Source organism: Podarcis erhardii (genome assembly GCF_964252035.2).
Source record: "Podarcis erhardii genome assembly, chromosome: 13".
In the NCBI taxonomy this organism is placed as follows: Eukaryota; Metazoa; Chordata; class Lepidosauria; order Squamata; family Lacertidae; genus Podarcis; species Podarcis erhardii.
In genome coordinates, this window is record NC_138502.1 from 23,174,777 (window position 1) to 23,188,464 (window position 13,688).

At 41.8% G+C, this 13,688-nt stretch overlaps 2 protein-coding genes across 2 annotated transcripts; both read left to right on the forward strand.

Annotated features, from left to right (window-relative positions):
- Positions 1 to 3,784: 3,784 nt before the first annotated feature.
- LOC309326957 (olfactory receptor 14I1-like) lies at positions 3,785 to 4,702 on the forward strand (the record flags this gene model as incomplete). The annotated part of the gene is made up of 1 exon (XM_081835985.1): positions 3,785 to 4,702. One exon carries the CDS (start codon positions 3,785 to 3,787, stop codon positions 4,700 to 4,702), a length of 918 nt encoding a protein of 305 aa, XP_081692111.1.
- Positions 4,703 to 12,479: 7,777 nt separating this feature from the next.
- LOC309327554 (olfactory receptor 14A16-like) lies at positions 12,480 to 13,304 on the forward strand (the record flags this gene model as incomplete). The annotated part of the gene is made up of 1 exon (XM_081836855.1): positions 12,480 to 13,304. One exon carries the CDS (start codon positions 12,480 to 12,482, stop codon positions 13,302 to 13,304), a length of 825 nt encoding a protein of 274 aa, XP_081692981.1.
- Between the last annotated feature and the right edge of the window lie 384 nt (positions 13,305 to 13,688).

The window sequence follows — 13,688 nt, forward strand, 5'->3', positions numbered from 1 at the left end:
ATGTGGGTGGTATGTCATCCTGTCTATGCAGAGAAAATGTCGTGGACTACAACCTCAATTATTCTACAGAGTGGCAGTATAAGTTGGAATACTGCAATGGGCTGGCCTGCGCTGTGGACCTTTTTCACACAAGGTGAACAATTCATATTATTGAAGTGTTTATTTAGTGCCACCCACTTGACCAAGTAGCATAAGCCCAAGAATACTTTTAATGATTGACTGATATTTAGACCATCCTTTAAGGATGTGATTGTTCATTTATGGCTGTGTAGAACATTTAAGAAAATACAGCAATGGAGATAAAAATATGACTAATATTAATCCAATTGAAACCACATTGTATCCTCTTAAAATTGAACCAGAACATTTAAAACTATCAGTAACAATTTATAAAATCTATAGCAAATAAAAAACAAAATGAGACTAATGTTGTGAGCTGCTTCTTAAACTTTCTCCCAAATTCCCATTTCTACCGCTCATTTTAAAATTGCATTTCACTTAGGATTCTGGGTGCAATGTTCCTGAGAAAGAAATATTCTATTGATGTATGAAGTTGGGGGTGGAGAGGGCGGTCCACCCTGGGTACCACTCTGGGGTGTGTGTGACAAGAAGGCCCCTGCCTCCCCCCAGCTGTAGAGCAGTCGAGGGCATGTGCAGTCAGTATGGGTGCCACTCGCGTGCACCATCCATATGGGCATTCATACAGGCTGCCTTATGCATGGCGACTGTACGGGCTGCCGCTCTCGCATGCCGTCCATATGGGGATCCGTACGGATGTTGCATGTACGCCATTGGGTGGTTTGCCCCGCCCCTCAGTGTATTGCCCCGGGTACTGGAGAGGGTTCCTCCGCCACTGTATTGATGTGGTTCATCTTACTACCTGCTCCAAGTGACTGATGCAAGATTAAGTCAAGGTCACAATGACTATGCAAAAACCCACACAGTAGTTGCATTATCTTCCATCACTTACAGTCACTTGTGTTGGGGAAATAAACCAGTGTAAATTATGCTGGACTTACTCTGGTGTGGCCTGGCTGAGTGGAGAAACATCTGTCTGAGCCAAAAATCCGCTGTATCATAACTCACTCAACCAAGCAGATCTAGGACAGATCTACACTCATGGCTGTTAACGTTAAGGAAGGGTTAAGGAATGGTTTGATAATCATATGGCCACATGACGTTTCCCTTTTAATGTTTGTGATGCATTATTAAAATGTGACACCAGAAGGCGCTGCAGAGCAACCAGCAACTAACAGTATCTCACCTTGACAAGATTATGAGGTTAAAAAAATATTTTTTTTAAAAAAAAAATACATTAAAAAAACAAATGACTTAACACTGAGGTCAGCAAACTTTTTCAGCAGGGGGCCGGTCCACAGTCCCTCAGACCTTGTGGGGGGCCGAACTATATTTTGGAGGGGGGGGGGATGAATGAATTCCTATGCCCCACAAATAACCCAGAGATGCATTTTAAATAAAAGGACACATTCTACTCACGTAAGAACACGCTAATTCTTAGATCGTCCGTGGGCTGGATTTGGAAGGCGATTGGGCCGGATCTGGCCCCCGGCCTTAGTTTGCCTACCCATGACTTAATATAACTCACCTGGCCCACTATTTCCTTCCCTGCCCTAATCTACTTAGTAGCAGTTGCCTTGTAATTTCTCCCATCTGAGTTAGATATTATTGTCAATGTTTAATTTCTAGTAAGGAGGAAGAAGTTGTCAGGTCTCAAATATGTGTAGAAATACCACCCTGTGATCTAGAAGCCCTGCACAAAGTCTCTGGAAATAGGGGGCTCTTGCTAGCTGTTCAGTGAGGGAGGGGAATGTACTCTTTACTTTCTCAGGAACATTTGCATTTAGTTCTAGTTTGAGGAGTGGAACCATAAGACTAAAAATGGGAGCCAGGTCTGTAATCCCTACACAATTTTATTTTTATTTTTTGAGATCAATAATTCTATCCCTAACTTTAATTCTCTAGCCATTTAAATATATTTATATTTCCCTCAAAGAAACTGCTGTTATATTTGATTGGACTCATGTCAGCCTATCCCCAGACGCCAACTTAGAAAAGCTACATATAAAGCTTTCTACAAAAGCGTCCTTTGGATGTCATTTTACCACTGAGCCAGATACATGCTCTTCTGGCAAATAATTACAGATTTGCATTTCAGAGAAACTAGAGGATTGAATAGCTAAATAACTAGGATTTTGCAGATTATACAGACACAGACAGCTGGAAGGTCACAGGAAAAAGGACAACATGTGAGCGATAGACCTTCAACAGACTGTGATAAAGAGTGATCGGTGGACAGATTTACTATGGTGATGACTGACAAATCATCTGACAACGTGAGACAAAGGTGTGCACAAAAAACTGATATTTTGGGACTAGGCCTGGGAAATGCCTGTTTTGGAATAACATAGCTAGCTCATAGAGAAATGTATAAAGAAACAGTTACAGCCAAAGAACACTGGGGATTATTTATAATTGTATAGACAATGTTGTTATTCTTTTTCTTAAAATCATTCTTTCATCCATCATCATGTTCTTTTTTTTGTCAGGTGTTGGACTTAAATTTCTTCCAGTGGAATTACGCAGACATCTGTCTATGACTTTGGATGGAAGTCCCTTCCTTAAAAGGAATAATAACAATACTAGCCTAAATGCCTTCTTGAATCTTTATAAACAATCTCCTGTTAGGGATGACATCTAATGACTGGGTAATTGGTATTAAATATTCTGCTTTTATTGTCCCACACCACCATCTTTTCCTCAAATGTTTATCTACATCCTTGTTTGCTGCTGGTTTTTTGTGTTTCTTAAAGATGAGTCTCAGTTCTGTGTTAAAGTATGCTTTGTATGGATAAAGTCAAACCTAAGAAGCCTAGCATGGATTTAGTTACTGTTCAATCCTGTGCACTTCTGCTCAGAAGTTCATCCCATGGATTTCAACAGGACTTACTCCCAGGTAAGTGGGTATAGGGTTGCAGCCTTAATGGTTTTTTTTTTTTTTTTTTTTTTGGTAAAAGTACTAAGAACTTGTCTGTAGAGAAGACGGCAAGTCTTGCCCTCCAGGTTGGCAATACTGATTAGAACATTTGTAACGTTACTTGTGATCATAACTGTGTAGAGCAGGAATCACCACTATGGTTTCCTCCTTATGTTGTTGGACTCTATTTTTCATCAGACTTAGCCAGCATAGCCAATGGGTAGCAATGTTGAGACCTGGAGTCCAAGAAATAGTTGGAGAGCACCACATTGTCTGTCCCTGGTGTAGGCTCTATTGTCATATGCAATTAAATGAAATGTAAATGAACAGTCCATTCTGGGTGTTGCGTTGCCACTGCAGCAGTTATGCACAAACACAATCTAATCAGCATTACGTCTTCTGTCGGATATTACCCCTTGCCTTGCTAATTTTTGTTTTTCAAAATACTTTAAGGATGTCAACCACATAATTTGATTATTAATGTTCCGCTTTTTGGTAAGTCAAACAGTGACTATAAATGTGTTTACATGTCACCAGTTCCTAAATATATATTCCTTTTTTGGGTTACTGCAGTTATTATGTGTATCTTCATAAAGTCAACATGACCCATTTGACTCATTTACTGTCCTCATAAGCATGGTCAAATATTGCATTTAGGCAGAATTAATCAATGTTCAATTTTTAAAACATGCATGTAGAACCTCTATTGAGATACATTTCAGGACACCACCATCCCATTTATGTCTTCCCTTCTCTGACAGGGGTGCATTATTGAATAACAGTAAGGAAATGTTCAACCAAAGCATTGTGAAAGGTTTTCTTCTCTTGGAATTCTCTGAAATTCGAGAACTGCAGATTGTATGCTTTGTGACATTTTTCATAATCTACCTGACAGCTCTGACTGGAAATCTGCTGGTGATCAATGTTGTAGCACTCAACCAATATCTTCATACTCCAATGTACTTTTTCCTGGCGAATTTATCTGCTGTCGACCTTGGTTACATCTCAGTCACCATTCCCAAAGCTATAGTTAACACCATACTGGGCACCAGGCACATTTCGTATTCTGAATGCGTGGCTCAGGTCTTCTTCTTTGTTTTTTTTGCGTCCTCCGAGTTCTTCCTCCTGACAGTCATGGCCTATGATCGATACATTGCCATCTGCAACCCACTGCAATATGAGCTACTTATGAACAAAGTATCCTGCATTCAAATGGTAGTTAGTGTGTGGCTCATTGGCCTTTTCTATGCTGTTTTGCACACTAGCTGCACATTTGGAATCATTTTTTGCTCTAATGTCATAAACCAGTTTTTCTGTGAAATCCCACAGCTTCTCCAGCTCTCATGCTCCAACTCATACATTTTTGAAGGAGGAGCTGTCATATTTTGTTCAGTGTTGGGTATAGGATGTTTTGGATTCATAATTATTTCCTATCTGCAGATTTTAAAAGCAGTGCTGAGGATCCCCTCTGTACAAGGAAGAGAAAAAGCCATCTCCACTTGCCTTCCCCATCTCATTGTCCTTTTCTTATTTTTCTTCACTGGAAGCATTGCTTACTTGGGACGAACATCTAGGTCCTCCTCAGACATGGGGCTGATGCTTGCAGTGATATATTCAATCATTCCACCTTTCATGAATCCCATTATTTATAGCATCAGGAATAAAGATATCAAGAGAGCACTTTGGAGGCTTATAAATAGAAAATAAATGATGCAGTTTCACTTACAAATACTCTGTAAAATATGGGATACAACTTGCTTGGTGCAATACCCTATAACCTTCCAATAACCCCCCCCCCAAAGTACATGTTCAGCAGGCAACATTACCTGATCTCCCAACAAACTTTGTGCAAACAATTCAGGATGAATGTTCAATAAACAGGTCATCTTGAAGTGGCCAGTGATCTGCATACATGATATGTATTTTGCAAAGTGTGTGTGATATTTGTCTTTTATTATTGAATTAATTTGTCTTGGTTTTCTAGTCATGGGTTGGACAAGAAGTTATGCATGGCACTAAAGACTTTACTGCTGGACATATTATCTGGGATCCCCAAGATTTCACCAGATATGGCCATTGCAATTTCAAGACTCTCTTCACAAACAGAATTAAAAATGTAATATTTTTTATTATGAAATCTAGGAGTTGCAGTTTGCTTCTTTTACCGCTGAATCAGAGCAAATGTCAATCAAGGGGGAAACCTGATTGATGCCTATTCTGATTCAGCAGTAAACAGCAGGTTTTCCCAGGGAAAGTGGCAGGACAAAAAAACCCAACAACACTCCAGCCTGTGCCTAGAAATTGCAGCACAAACAGAACTGTGGATGAGCCCTTAGTGTTTCAGTATCCATTAGCTTCCACATCATTTTAATTCTGGCAGGAATTGTGGGTTTTAGAATGTTGAACAGATTATTCATTTTTAAAAACCTACTACTTTCATTTTTATGGGAAGCTTTCTTATGGAAAATATATTTTAAAACTAAAAATGGAAGCCATCATGTCCAGCTTTTTAAAATGTGTGTGTATCACATACAATTACTTGTATATAAGATTACACAATGTGAAATTGTGCAATAACTGGGATCCTCCTTAATGAAGGTCCTGGTTGCGCTTGGGCCCCCAGGACAGGGTTGTAGCTAAGTGTGTCCCAAGCCTTAACTGTTAGGCCCTGGGATCGCACCAGGATGTTTTGGCCAATCAGGGTGAGCGGTGTGATTCCCGGGGCCTATAAAAGCGGCAGCGCGATGTGATTGGGGGCACTTGCTTTGCGCTGCTGAACACCCTCCCTCCCTAATTTTACATCATGCTGCTCTGGCCTTGCTTTGGATTGGGTCACCTGTTTTGGAACAAGGGCTGGGTAGGATTTTTTTCCATTTGGCAGATTGGCTGTAGCCACTTGGTTTTCCCCTACCCCCTTAGCAATCGTCACAACTTTGTAAGGTTTGGCGGTTAGGCATTGGCTTATTGAAGTGTGTGGGAGGGCAGGTGCGGCCATCACCTGCCCCTCCAGAAATAGGTATTCTGGTAAAGGTATCTGGGGCTCCTGGATCTCATCCAAAGTCCGCTTGAGGGGCTAGGGCCATGCCAAGACCACAGGAACCCTGGGTGAGCTTCAGTTGATCTTCATTGATGTGGCTCCCTCGTTTGGTGTTTACCCTTTCAGACTACCAGCCAGAGAGGCAGAAGTCAGTTATAGTCTGTTGCCAATGCCTAAGCCAATACCACTCACTTTGCTGTAATCTGTGGCCTAAAATTTTGCCCAATAGCTTAAACTAAAATTTATGTGTCAGTGTGAAGTTATTTACAGAGGAAGGGCTTGGGGGCCTCTAAGCGCAAAAAGGCTGAAAACAAGACTCAGCATTTATAGAACTGTTCCTCAACTGCCAGAGAAGTCAACACAGTCCACTCTTTCCACAAAGTTCTACTCTGATGATATGTTAACTTACAAGAAGACTCTAAGTTCACATAAATTTAAGGTAGTCTCAGGTTTTTCACACCTAGGCAGGCTATTTATTCCATGAGCTTCTAATATGGGTGAAGTGCTGCAGAACTGGAAAACACATTCAGTCAGGGCGGGACCATTGGATATGATCCCTGCCCCAATATTCAGTCTTTCAGTGTGATTGTATTTCTGAAATGGCCAACAGCTGACAGCTATCAGGAGCTGTACAAAGTCTAACATAGAGTGTAGATCTGGGTCAAACCTACACTTATCCCTTCTCCCAGAACTTGGACCCTTTGATTCAGTTTTCTGCTTCCACAACAAGGTACACCATAGGGTCAGAACACTGGGTTTTTATTTATGCAATCATCCATTCCTCAATTATGATTATTTCCAATAATTGTAACTTTTTACACAGACCACATGACATATGTTTGGTTTGGCCTTTGATTTTAAAATGGTGAATGGAAGGAGACATGGTAAAGATGGGTTCAATTCCTTATTTCCCAACTGGCAAAGTGTACAGAGAGGAAAATCAAACTTTACAGTAAGTAGTTTCTTCCTTACTGTATAGTGGGATGTGAGTGCCATCTTATGTTCCAGTGTGTTATTCATCTAGTTTGTATAATTGTTTGTTTTTAATCAGCACCTTATGTCAGGGAATGAGGAGGAGCAATTCAAGTGTCCGTGCCAACATGCATGCTGAATTAATTTGATTTGCAAAGTGTGTTGACTGTATAATTCTAAAATCACTTCACTTAGAATTACTGTGGCATCTACCAAACATTTTTTCTTCTTCCCTTCAGTTTGTAAAGACCACAATTAATGCTGTAAGAGATACAACATATAAATTTAACTGGAATACTGTTTGAAATATTTATTCCTCTTTATTGCAGGAATTAAACTAATTTAAAGACAAAACATGCTTCTCATTATTTTACATTTCACAGTCTAGCTTAATTAGTTTAAATAGTTGTACAGATACAAGATTATCTCTAGAGAGATCATTATTTTTTAAAACTGAGCTTACAACCGCCTCCAAAAAGTCGGGCTAATTAGGCTTCATTATATTATTTGGAAAGCACAATAATCCCAAGAATGCTAATTTATGGGGCATATTTCTCTTTGTCTTCTTTTTGGAAAATAAAAAAGGGTTAAAGCTTCTTTTTAAAGGTAATGTGCTTTTGGTTAATTAATGACAACCATCTTCAACAGATGAGAAGGTCAATTAAGAATGAACTATGGTGAAATAATTCCATCTCAGAAAACAGAAGTAAATGAAGCAGAAAAAACCTCACGTGTTCCTCCTCTAATTTCCCTGGAGATGAGTTAAAACAGTTTATAGACAGTTATCAGTATTTCAAAAAGAATTATTTTCAAAATCTTGATTACTGTTGCTTGCTCATTTTTTTAAAATAGCAAAATAAATCTCTCTCACACACAAACTGGAAGAATAAACTCTACAAAGTAATGATTTATTTAATGTCGATTTTTGTGATTTTATAAGACATATTCAAGCCACCATTCAAGCAGTATTCCAGTGATTACTGGGGGGGGGGGAGGGCACCATATGGGGACACTGTCAATGAGAACAGATCATATTGGGCTAGATGGACCAATGGTCTGATTTACTATAAGGCAGTTACTAGGTAATGTATGTCTATAGTGAACACACGTAGGAGGAAGTGGAAGCAAGTCTCCATTGTGACCTACATACAAAGTGGCCAAATGGTATCTATTGCTCTTAATACATTTTAAAGGAGGACACTGGGGCAGGCGTGATGGCAGTGGCGGAGCTTCATGCTCTGGCACTGGGGGGCGGAGAGCAGGTAGGGCAGGGCTGGCGCACATTCTGAGGGTGGAGCATGCCGCCTGTGGGGCTTGGCACCAAGCACGGGTGGAGGGACAGCCACGATGGCACCCTGCCAGGATTGCGCTGCGCTCCCCCTGCACTCCTCTTCCTCTGCCAGCGGGTGATGGTGGCATACTTCTAAATCTCCTGTCTCCACTGAGCAATTTTGACAACAATTTAGGTGACAGTGTTCCACTGTGTGTACAGACCCAACATACACTCATGAGAGGAATGGATCCTTTTGCATGGAATCAACAACCCCATCTGTTAAAAATGCATGCATACATTTGACCAGTAAATAATTTGTCACACCAGGAAGTAGAAAAACACTTGTTTATTAAATAGAAATGAAAGAGTATATGGTTTAGACAGAAGGCTACAAATATGGCAGAAAACCATCATTCAGTACATACACACCTCTTAGTCTTACAGAGTGAGAGAGTCCCAAACTTCCTAAAAGGCTAGAGAAAATGAGCATAGTGATGTACCACAATACTCATACTAAAGGAAAGAAAAATAAGGGAGGGGAGAGATATACCTGATATTAGAGCAAGCAGAGCACAAAGTCAGGGATTCAAAATGTGTGCCTTCTACATGTTGTCAATATCATCCCATACTCTCTTGTTGTCTGTAGTAATGGTGCCCTCTGTCTTTCAAGAATTTGCTCAAAGGCAATAGCTGAGGACAGAGGTACCAACTTGCAAGGGACATTGGGGGGGGGCAACATTGTGTGTGTGATGTTGCACATGCGATGTTAGGAGGAGCTGGGGAGGGGTGGGGAGGCAAACATAGCAGTAGTGTGGCTTCAGTGACTGGCAGCTCCTCCTCCTCCTGCTGCCACCAGCCAGAGGCTGCTTCCACCTCTTCCCCTCTGTGGCAGGAGTAGGAGAAGAAGAAGGAGCTGTCCACTGAAGTTGCACTATGCTCAGCTCTGTGCTTGGCCTCCTCTGCCCCCTGATTTTTTTTAACAAGGGTAGAGGGGGGCACTCACCCAAAAACATATTGCGGGCCCCCAAAGAGCTGGGCATCTTGCTTTGGCTAGAAGTTCAACATCCACCCTTATTGCCAATTAATTAGGGACTGGCAGGTTTCCTGGGGCAATGAGCACATACCTCCCATAACTCTTCTTGACACCAGAGCAGACAAGCTGCATTCCGTCTTCTGGGCCTGATAACCAACAATGTTGGAGCCTCTGCTACGACCGAGCTGGAAAAGCTCATCCTCCGGTCGAGTCCTCCGAAATTGCCTCCTACAATGATTAACAACCTGAGCCTTTGATAAGGCTCCAGGCACGTTCCCTCATTACACAGAGCCTACAAAACAGCAGAAGGACGAGAAATACGAGCTACATTGCTAAGAGTTTTATTTCTAACTACGCAGACAGTAAATACATCCTCTCTCTGTGAAAGCAGAGAGCAACCGGAAAACAAAGGAACAGGAAACCAGTAACATCACATCCACCTCCCGTCTTCCGTGAGACTTCCAACAGTCTGGAATGTCTGGAATGCAAAACAGAGTCTTGTGTGTGATGGCCTGGGAGTCTGATTCAGAGGCTGAACCAGAGGAATCCCATCCTGCACAGGAGTTCCCGCCTCCAGGGCCGGCTGAGCCAGGGCAGGGCCTTGAATCTGAAGCGCCTGCACCTGTGCCGGATCCTCAGGAGCAGACACCAGATGAATCCACTCTGGCTCCAGAGGTGATTGAGGACCCATTGCCTACAGGTGCGCCTCTCCCCCCCAGCCCTGTCAGGGGAAGGTGAGCCTCCCTCTGGGTCCAGTAACCCTCCAGCCTCTCCTGAGCTGCAGAGGCTCAGGGCAGAGAGGCGGAGGGAACTGGGTTCTCTCAGGAGGAGTGCTCGCCTTAAGGCCAGGAGAGGCAGGTCACCTGTGGGCCGGGACCGCCCCTGGCCTCAGAGAAGATAAAGGCCAGTCAGCCCGGTCCCAGGTTGCGGGAGCAACGTCGTTGGAAACCTGTTTCTGCCAGCACCCAGACCTGTTCTTCTGGAGTTCCTGACCACGCCCGGCTTCCTGCTTTGGACCCCGCTTCGCCCTTGGTGGACAGTCTCCAGACTCTCGACCCAGGACTGGACTCTGACCATGCCTCTCGGTAACCCCTCCCCTGGGTCCAGCACATTGTGACTCCAAGCATTGCACAGTGACAACACAGAGATACCTAACATCATTTGGTGCCTCTGGCTAAGGTCCAGTTGCGTGGTTATATTAATAGTTTGCAATCAGATTCCCCAATGTGAGCCACTATAGGCAATGCAGAGATAGATGGAACAATGGTCTGATTCAGCTTCTTCCATTTCTAATACTGGAGACTCTAACACAGGGGTCAGCAAACTTTTTCAGCAGGGGGCTGGTCCACTGTCCCTCAGTCTTTGTGGGGGGACGGACTATGTTTTTTTTGGGGGGGGGGAATGCCCCACGAATAACCCAGAGATGCATTTTAAATAAAAGCACACATTCTACTCATGTAAAAACACACTGATTCCCGGACCATCCTCAGGCCAGATTTAGAAGGCGATTGGGCCGGATCTGGACCCCGGGCCTTAGTTTGCCTACCCATGCTCTAACAGCAGACAGAGTGGGTTTTGGTTGTGAATGATCTGTCACTCTCACAAACTCTTCCACACCCTCTGCTAATTTTATTAGCAAAACACAGATAAGAGATTTACCGGTAATCCTTCACCTGGACACCTGTAATCCTGTGGTACAGCAGACTGCAGAGAACAAGGCTCCAGGGAAATTATGCTTTTAATAGACTTCTTCTGCCAGTATAGATGGACTTTCTATGCTTCAAAAGGAGCAGGATAACATTTGTAAGATGTTATGGATCACTGAGTAACAGTGCTGGGAGCAGAAAGTGCAAGAGGAGATACAATAAATCTGTGAGGGGAAATGTAAGTCATTTATCTACGTAACTGATCTACTTAATACTTTAGAAAAAGATAGATACATTTCACACTTTCTTAAACTTGCAAGAATATTAATTGCTTTTCTGACTATTTGGATACAGCTTAGGTAGCACAGCAGGGCTGAGGGGTTATATAGAAGCAGGTTAGATGCAGGTTTGGGTTTACTAAATGTATACCTCCCACTAAAATAATAATAATCATCATCATCCTGAAAGTGATTTACTGCTGAACAGTTAAAGCAGCTAGCTTTTTTTTTTTAAAAAAAAATGGTCTAATATTTCTATTCATCATAAACCATGGTAGTTTGTAGATATTCTATCTGGTGAGGAATGTGAACTAACGAAACTTCAGACTATTCTAAGAATAGTTGTGGAAAAGTAGTTTAAAATATATGGTTTGTAATATATATGGTTCATATATGTTGACCTCACCACTACCTCCTAGTAAGCAGCAGCAAGATTCCTGTACTCTGTTCCATTATTGTACTCACTAAAAATATAATCAACAATAATGTAAGATTTTTCTTCATACAAATCTGCTGGGTGCCCTAAAGTGCCCTAGAGCCAGTGTGGTGTAGTGGTTGAGAGCGATAGACTCATAATCTGGTGAACCGGGTTTGTGTCCCTGCTCTTCCACATGCAGCTGCTGGGTGACCTTGGGCTAGTCACACTTCTTTGAAGTCTCTCAGCCCCACTCACCTCTCAGAGTGTTTGTTGTGGGGGAGGAAGGGAAAGGAGAATGTTAGCCGCTTTGAGACTCCTGAAGGGGAGTGAAAGGCGGGATATCAAATCCAAACTCTTCTTCTTCTTCTTCTTTGGGAGTTCAAAGTTCCTGTTCTAATCAAGCAATTAACTAAGTGCACCTTATCCAGCACATGTGTTGACGTTTTTCAGTGTTGTTGTCCATAAAAAGAAGTAGAAAGTTAGGCTGAAATAGAATGTTATTTCGATTCTGATGCCTTAGTGCAGTTTCTAAGCATTGTGTATTCTAAATATGGAAATGATATGGGGAGTCCTCTGTCCTCTAAGTAATATTTTAACCTCATCATCCCCTAAGCCCAAAAGCAGCAAGGATGGCCAAGAGTGTTAGGGTTTATCTTATAGCCATCAAAAGGTTCACTTCTAAGACATATAATTTATTCCCCTTGTCTTTCTGTCTTTCCCCCCTCCCACAAATATCTACAAAATAAAGTAGGCATTTGTTTGTAACTGTGTTATATTTCTGCTTTCTTCCAGGGGTGGCAAGCATTATAGTAATTTGTTTATTTTTAATGGATAATCAATCCTCCATTTCTGAATTTCTGCTCCTTGAATTCTCAGAAATCCGGGAACTGCAGATTCCACAATTCCTTTTGTTCCTGATATTATACCTAGCAATTGCATCAGGGAATCTTCTTATCATCTCTGCAGTAGTTTTTGACCATCACTTACATACTCCAATGTACTTCTTCCTAATGATCTTGGCCATCCAGGATCTGGGCTCTGTTTTTGCCATTATTCCCAAATCAATGGCCAATTCTCTCAACAATACCAGACACATTTCTTATTCTGGATGTGTGGTTCAATTTTTCTCTTTTGTCTTCTTTGAAATATCTGATGTCTTTCTCCTAACAGTCATGGCATGTGATCGGTATGTAGCCATATGCAATCCGTTACAATATGTTATAGTGATGAACAGGCAAGTCTGTGCACAAATGGTTGCTGGTGTTTGGTTCATTGGTCTCTGCTTTGGTCTCTTGCACACTGGAGGCACATTTTCAGCCTCTTTTTGCTCAAATATTGTCAATCAATTCTACTGTGATATCCCACAGTTAGTAAAAATTTCATGCTCTAATTCATACCTAACTGAAGTTGCCATTCTTGCAATTACTTTAGTTACTGAGTTAGGTGGCTTTGTCTTCATAATTGTAACATACGTGCTAATCTTCACTGCAGTGCTAAGAATCCCCTCAGCTCAGGGAAGGAAAAAGGCCTTCTCCACCTGCCTTCCACACCTCACTGTATTTTCTGTGTTTATGTTCACGGGGTGGTTTGCCTACCTGAGACCTCCTTCTGATAAACCATCTATTCTGAGTTATATATTAACTGCGATATAAAGCTTTGTTCCACCCTTGTTGAACCCAGTGATCTGTAGCATGAGAAACAAAGATATAAAGGTTGCCTTAGCAAAGCTGTTAGCTTCAGTGTGCTCTTTTTTTGTGTAGCTGTTGATTTTGTGTTCATTTAGGTACCCTTATTTATGTGGAAAACAGTTAAAAAATATCTCAACCATTGATATTGCTGATATGGAGGTGGAACTTGGCTATAGAGACTCTTTTATATGGGGAATTTAGGAAGTTTAGTTCATCCATCTTCCTCCTGTATGACATAAATACCCATCTTCACACATTATGTACTTATGCTAAGTAAATAAAGAAGGGCACAGCAGGGATGAGTATTCTACTTCCACCCTCCAGCATCCCCTAAGCCTCCATGACGTA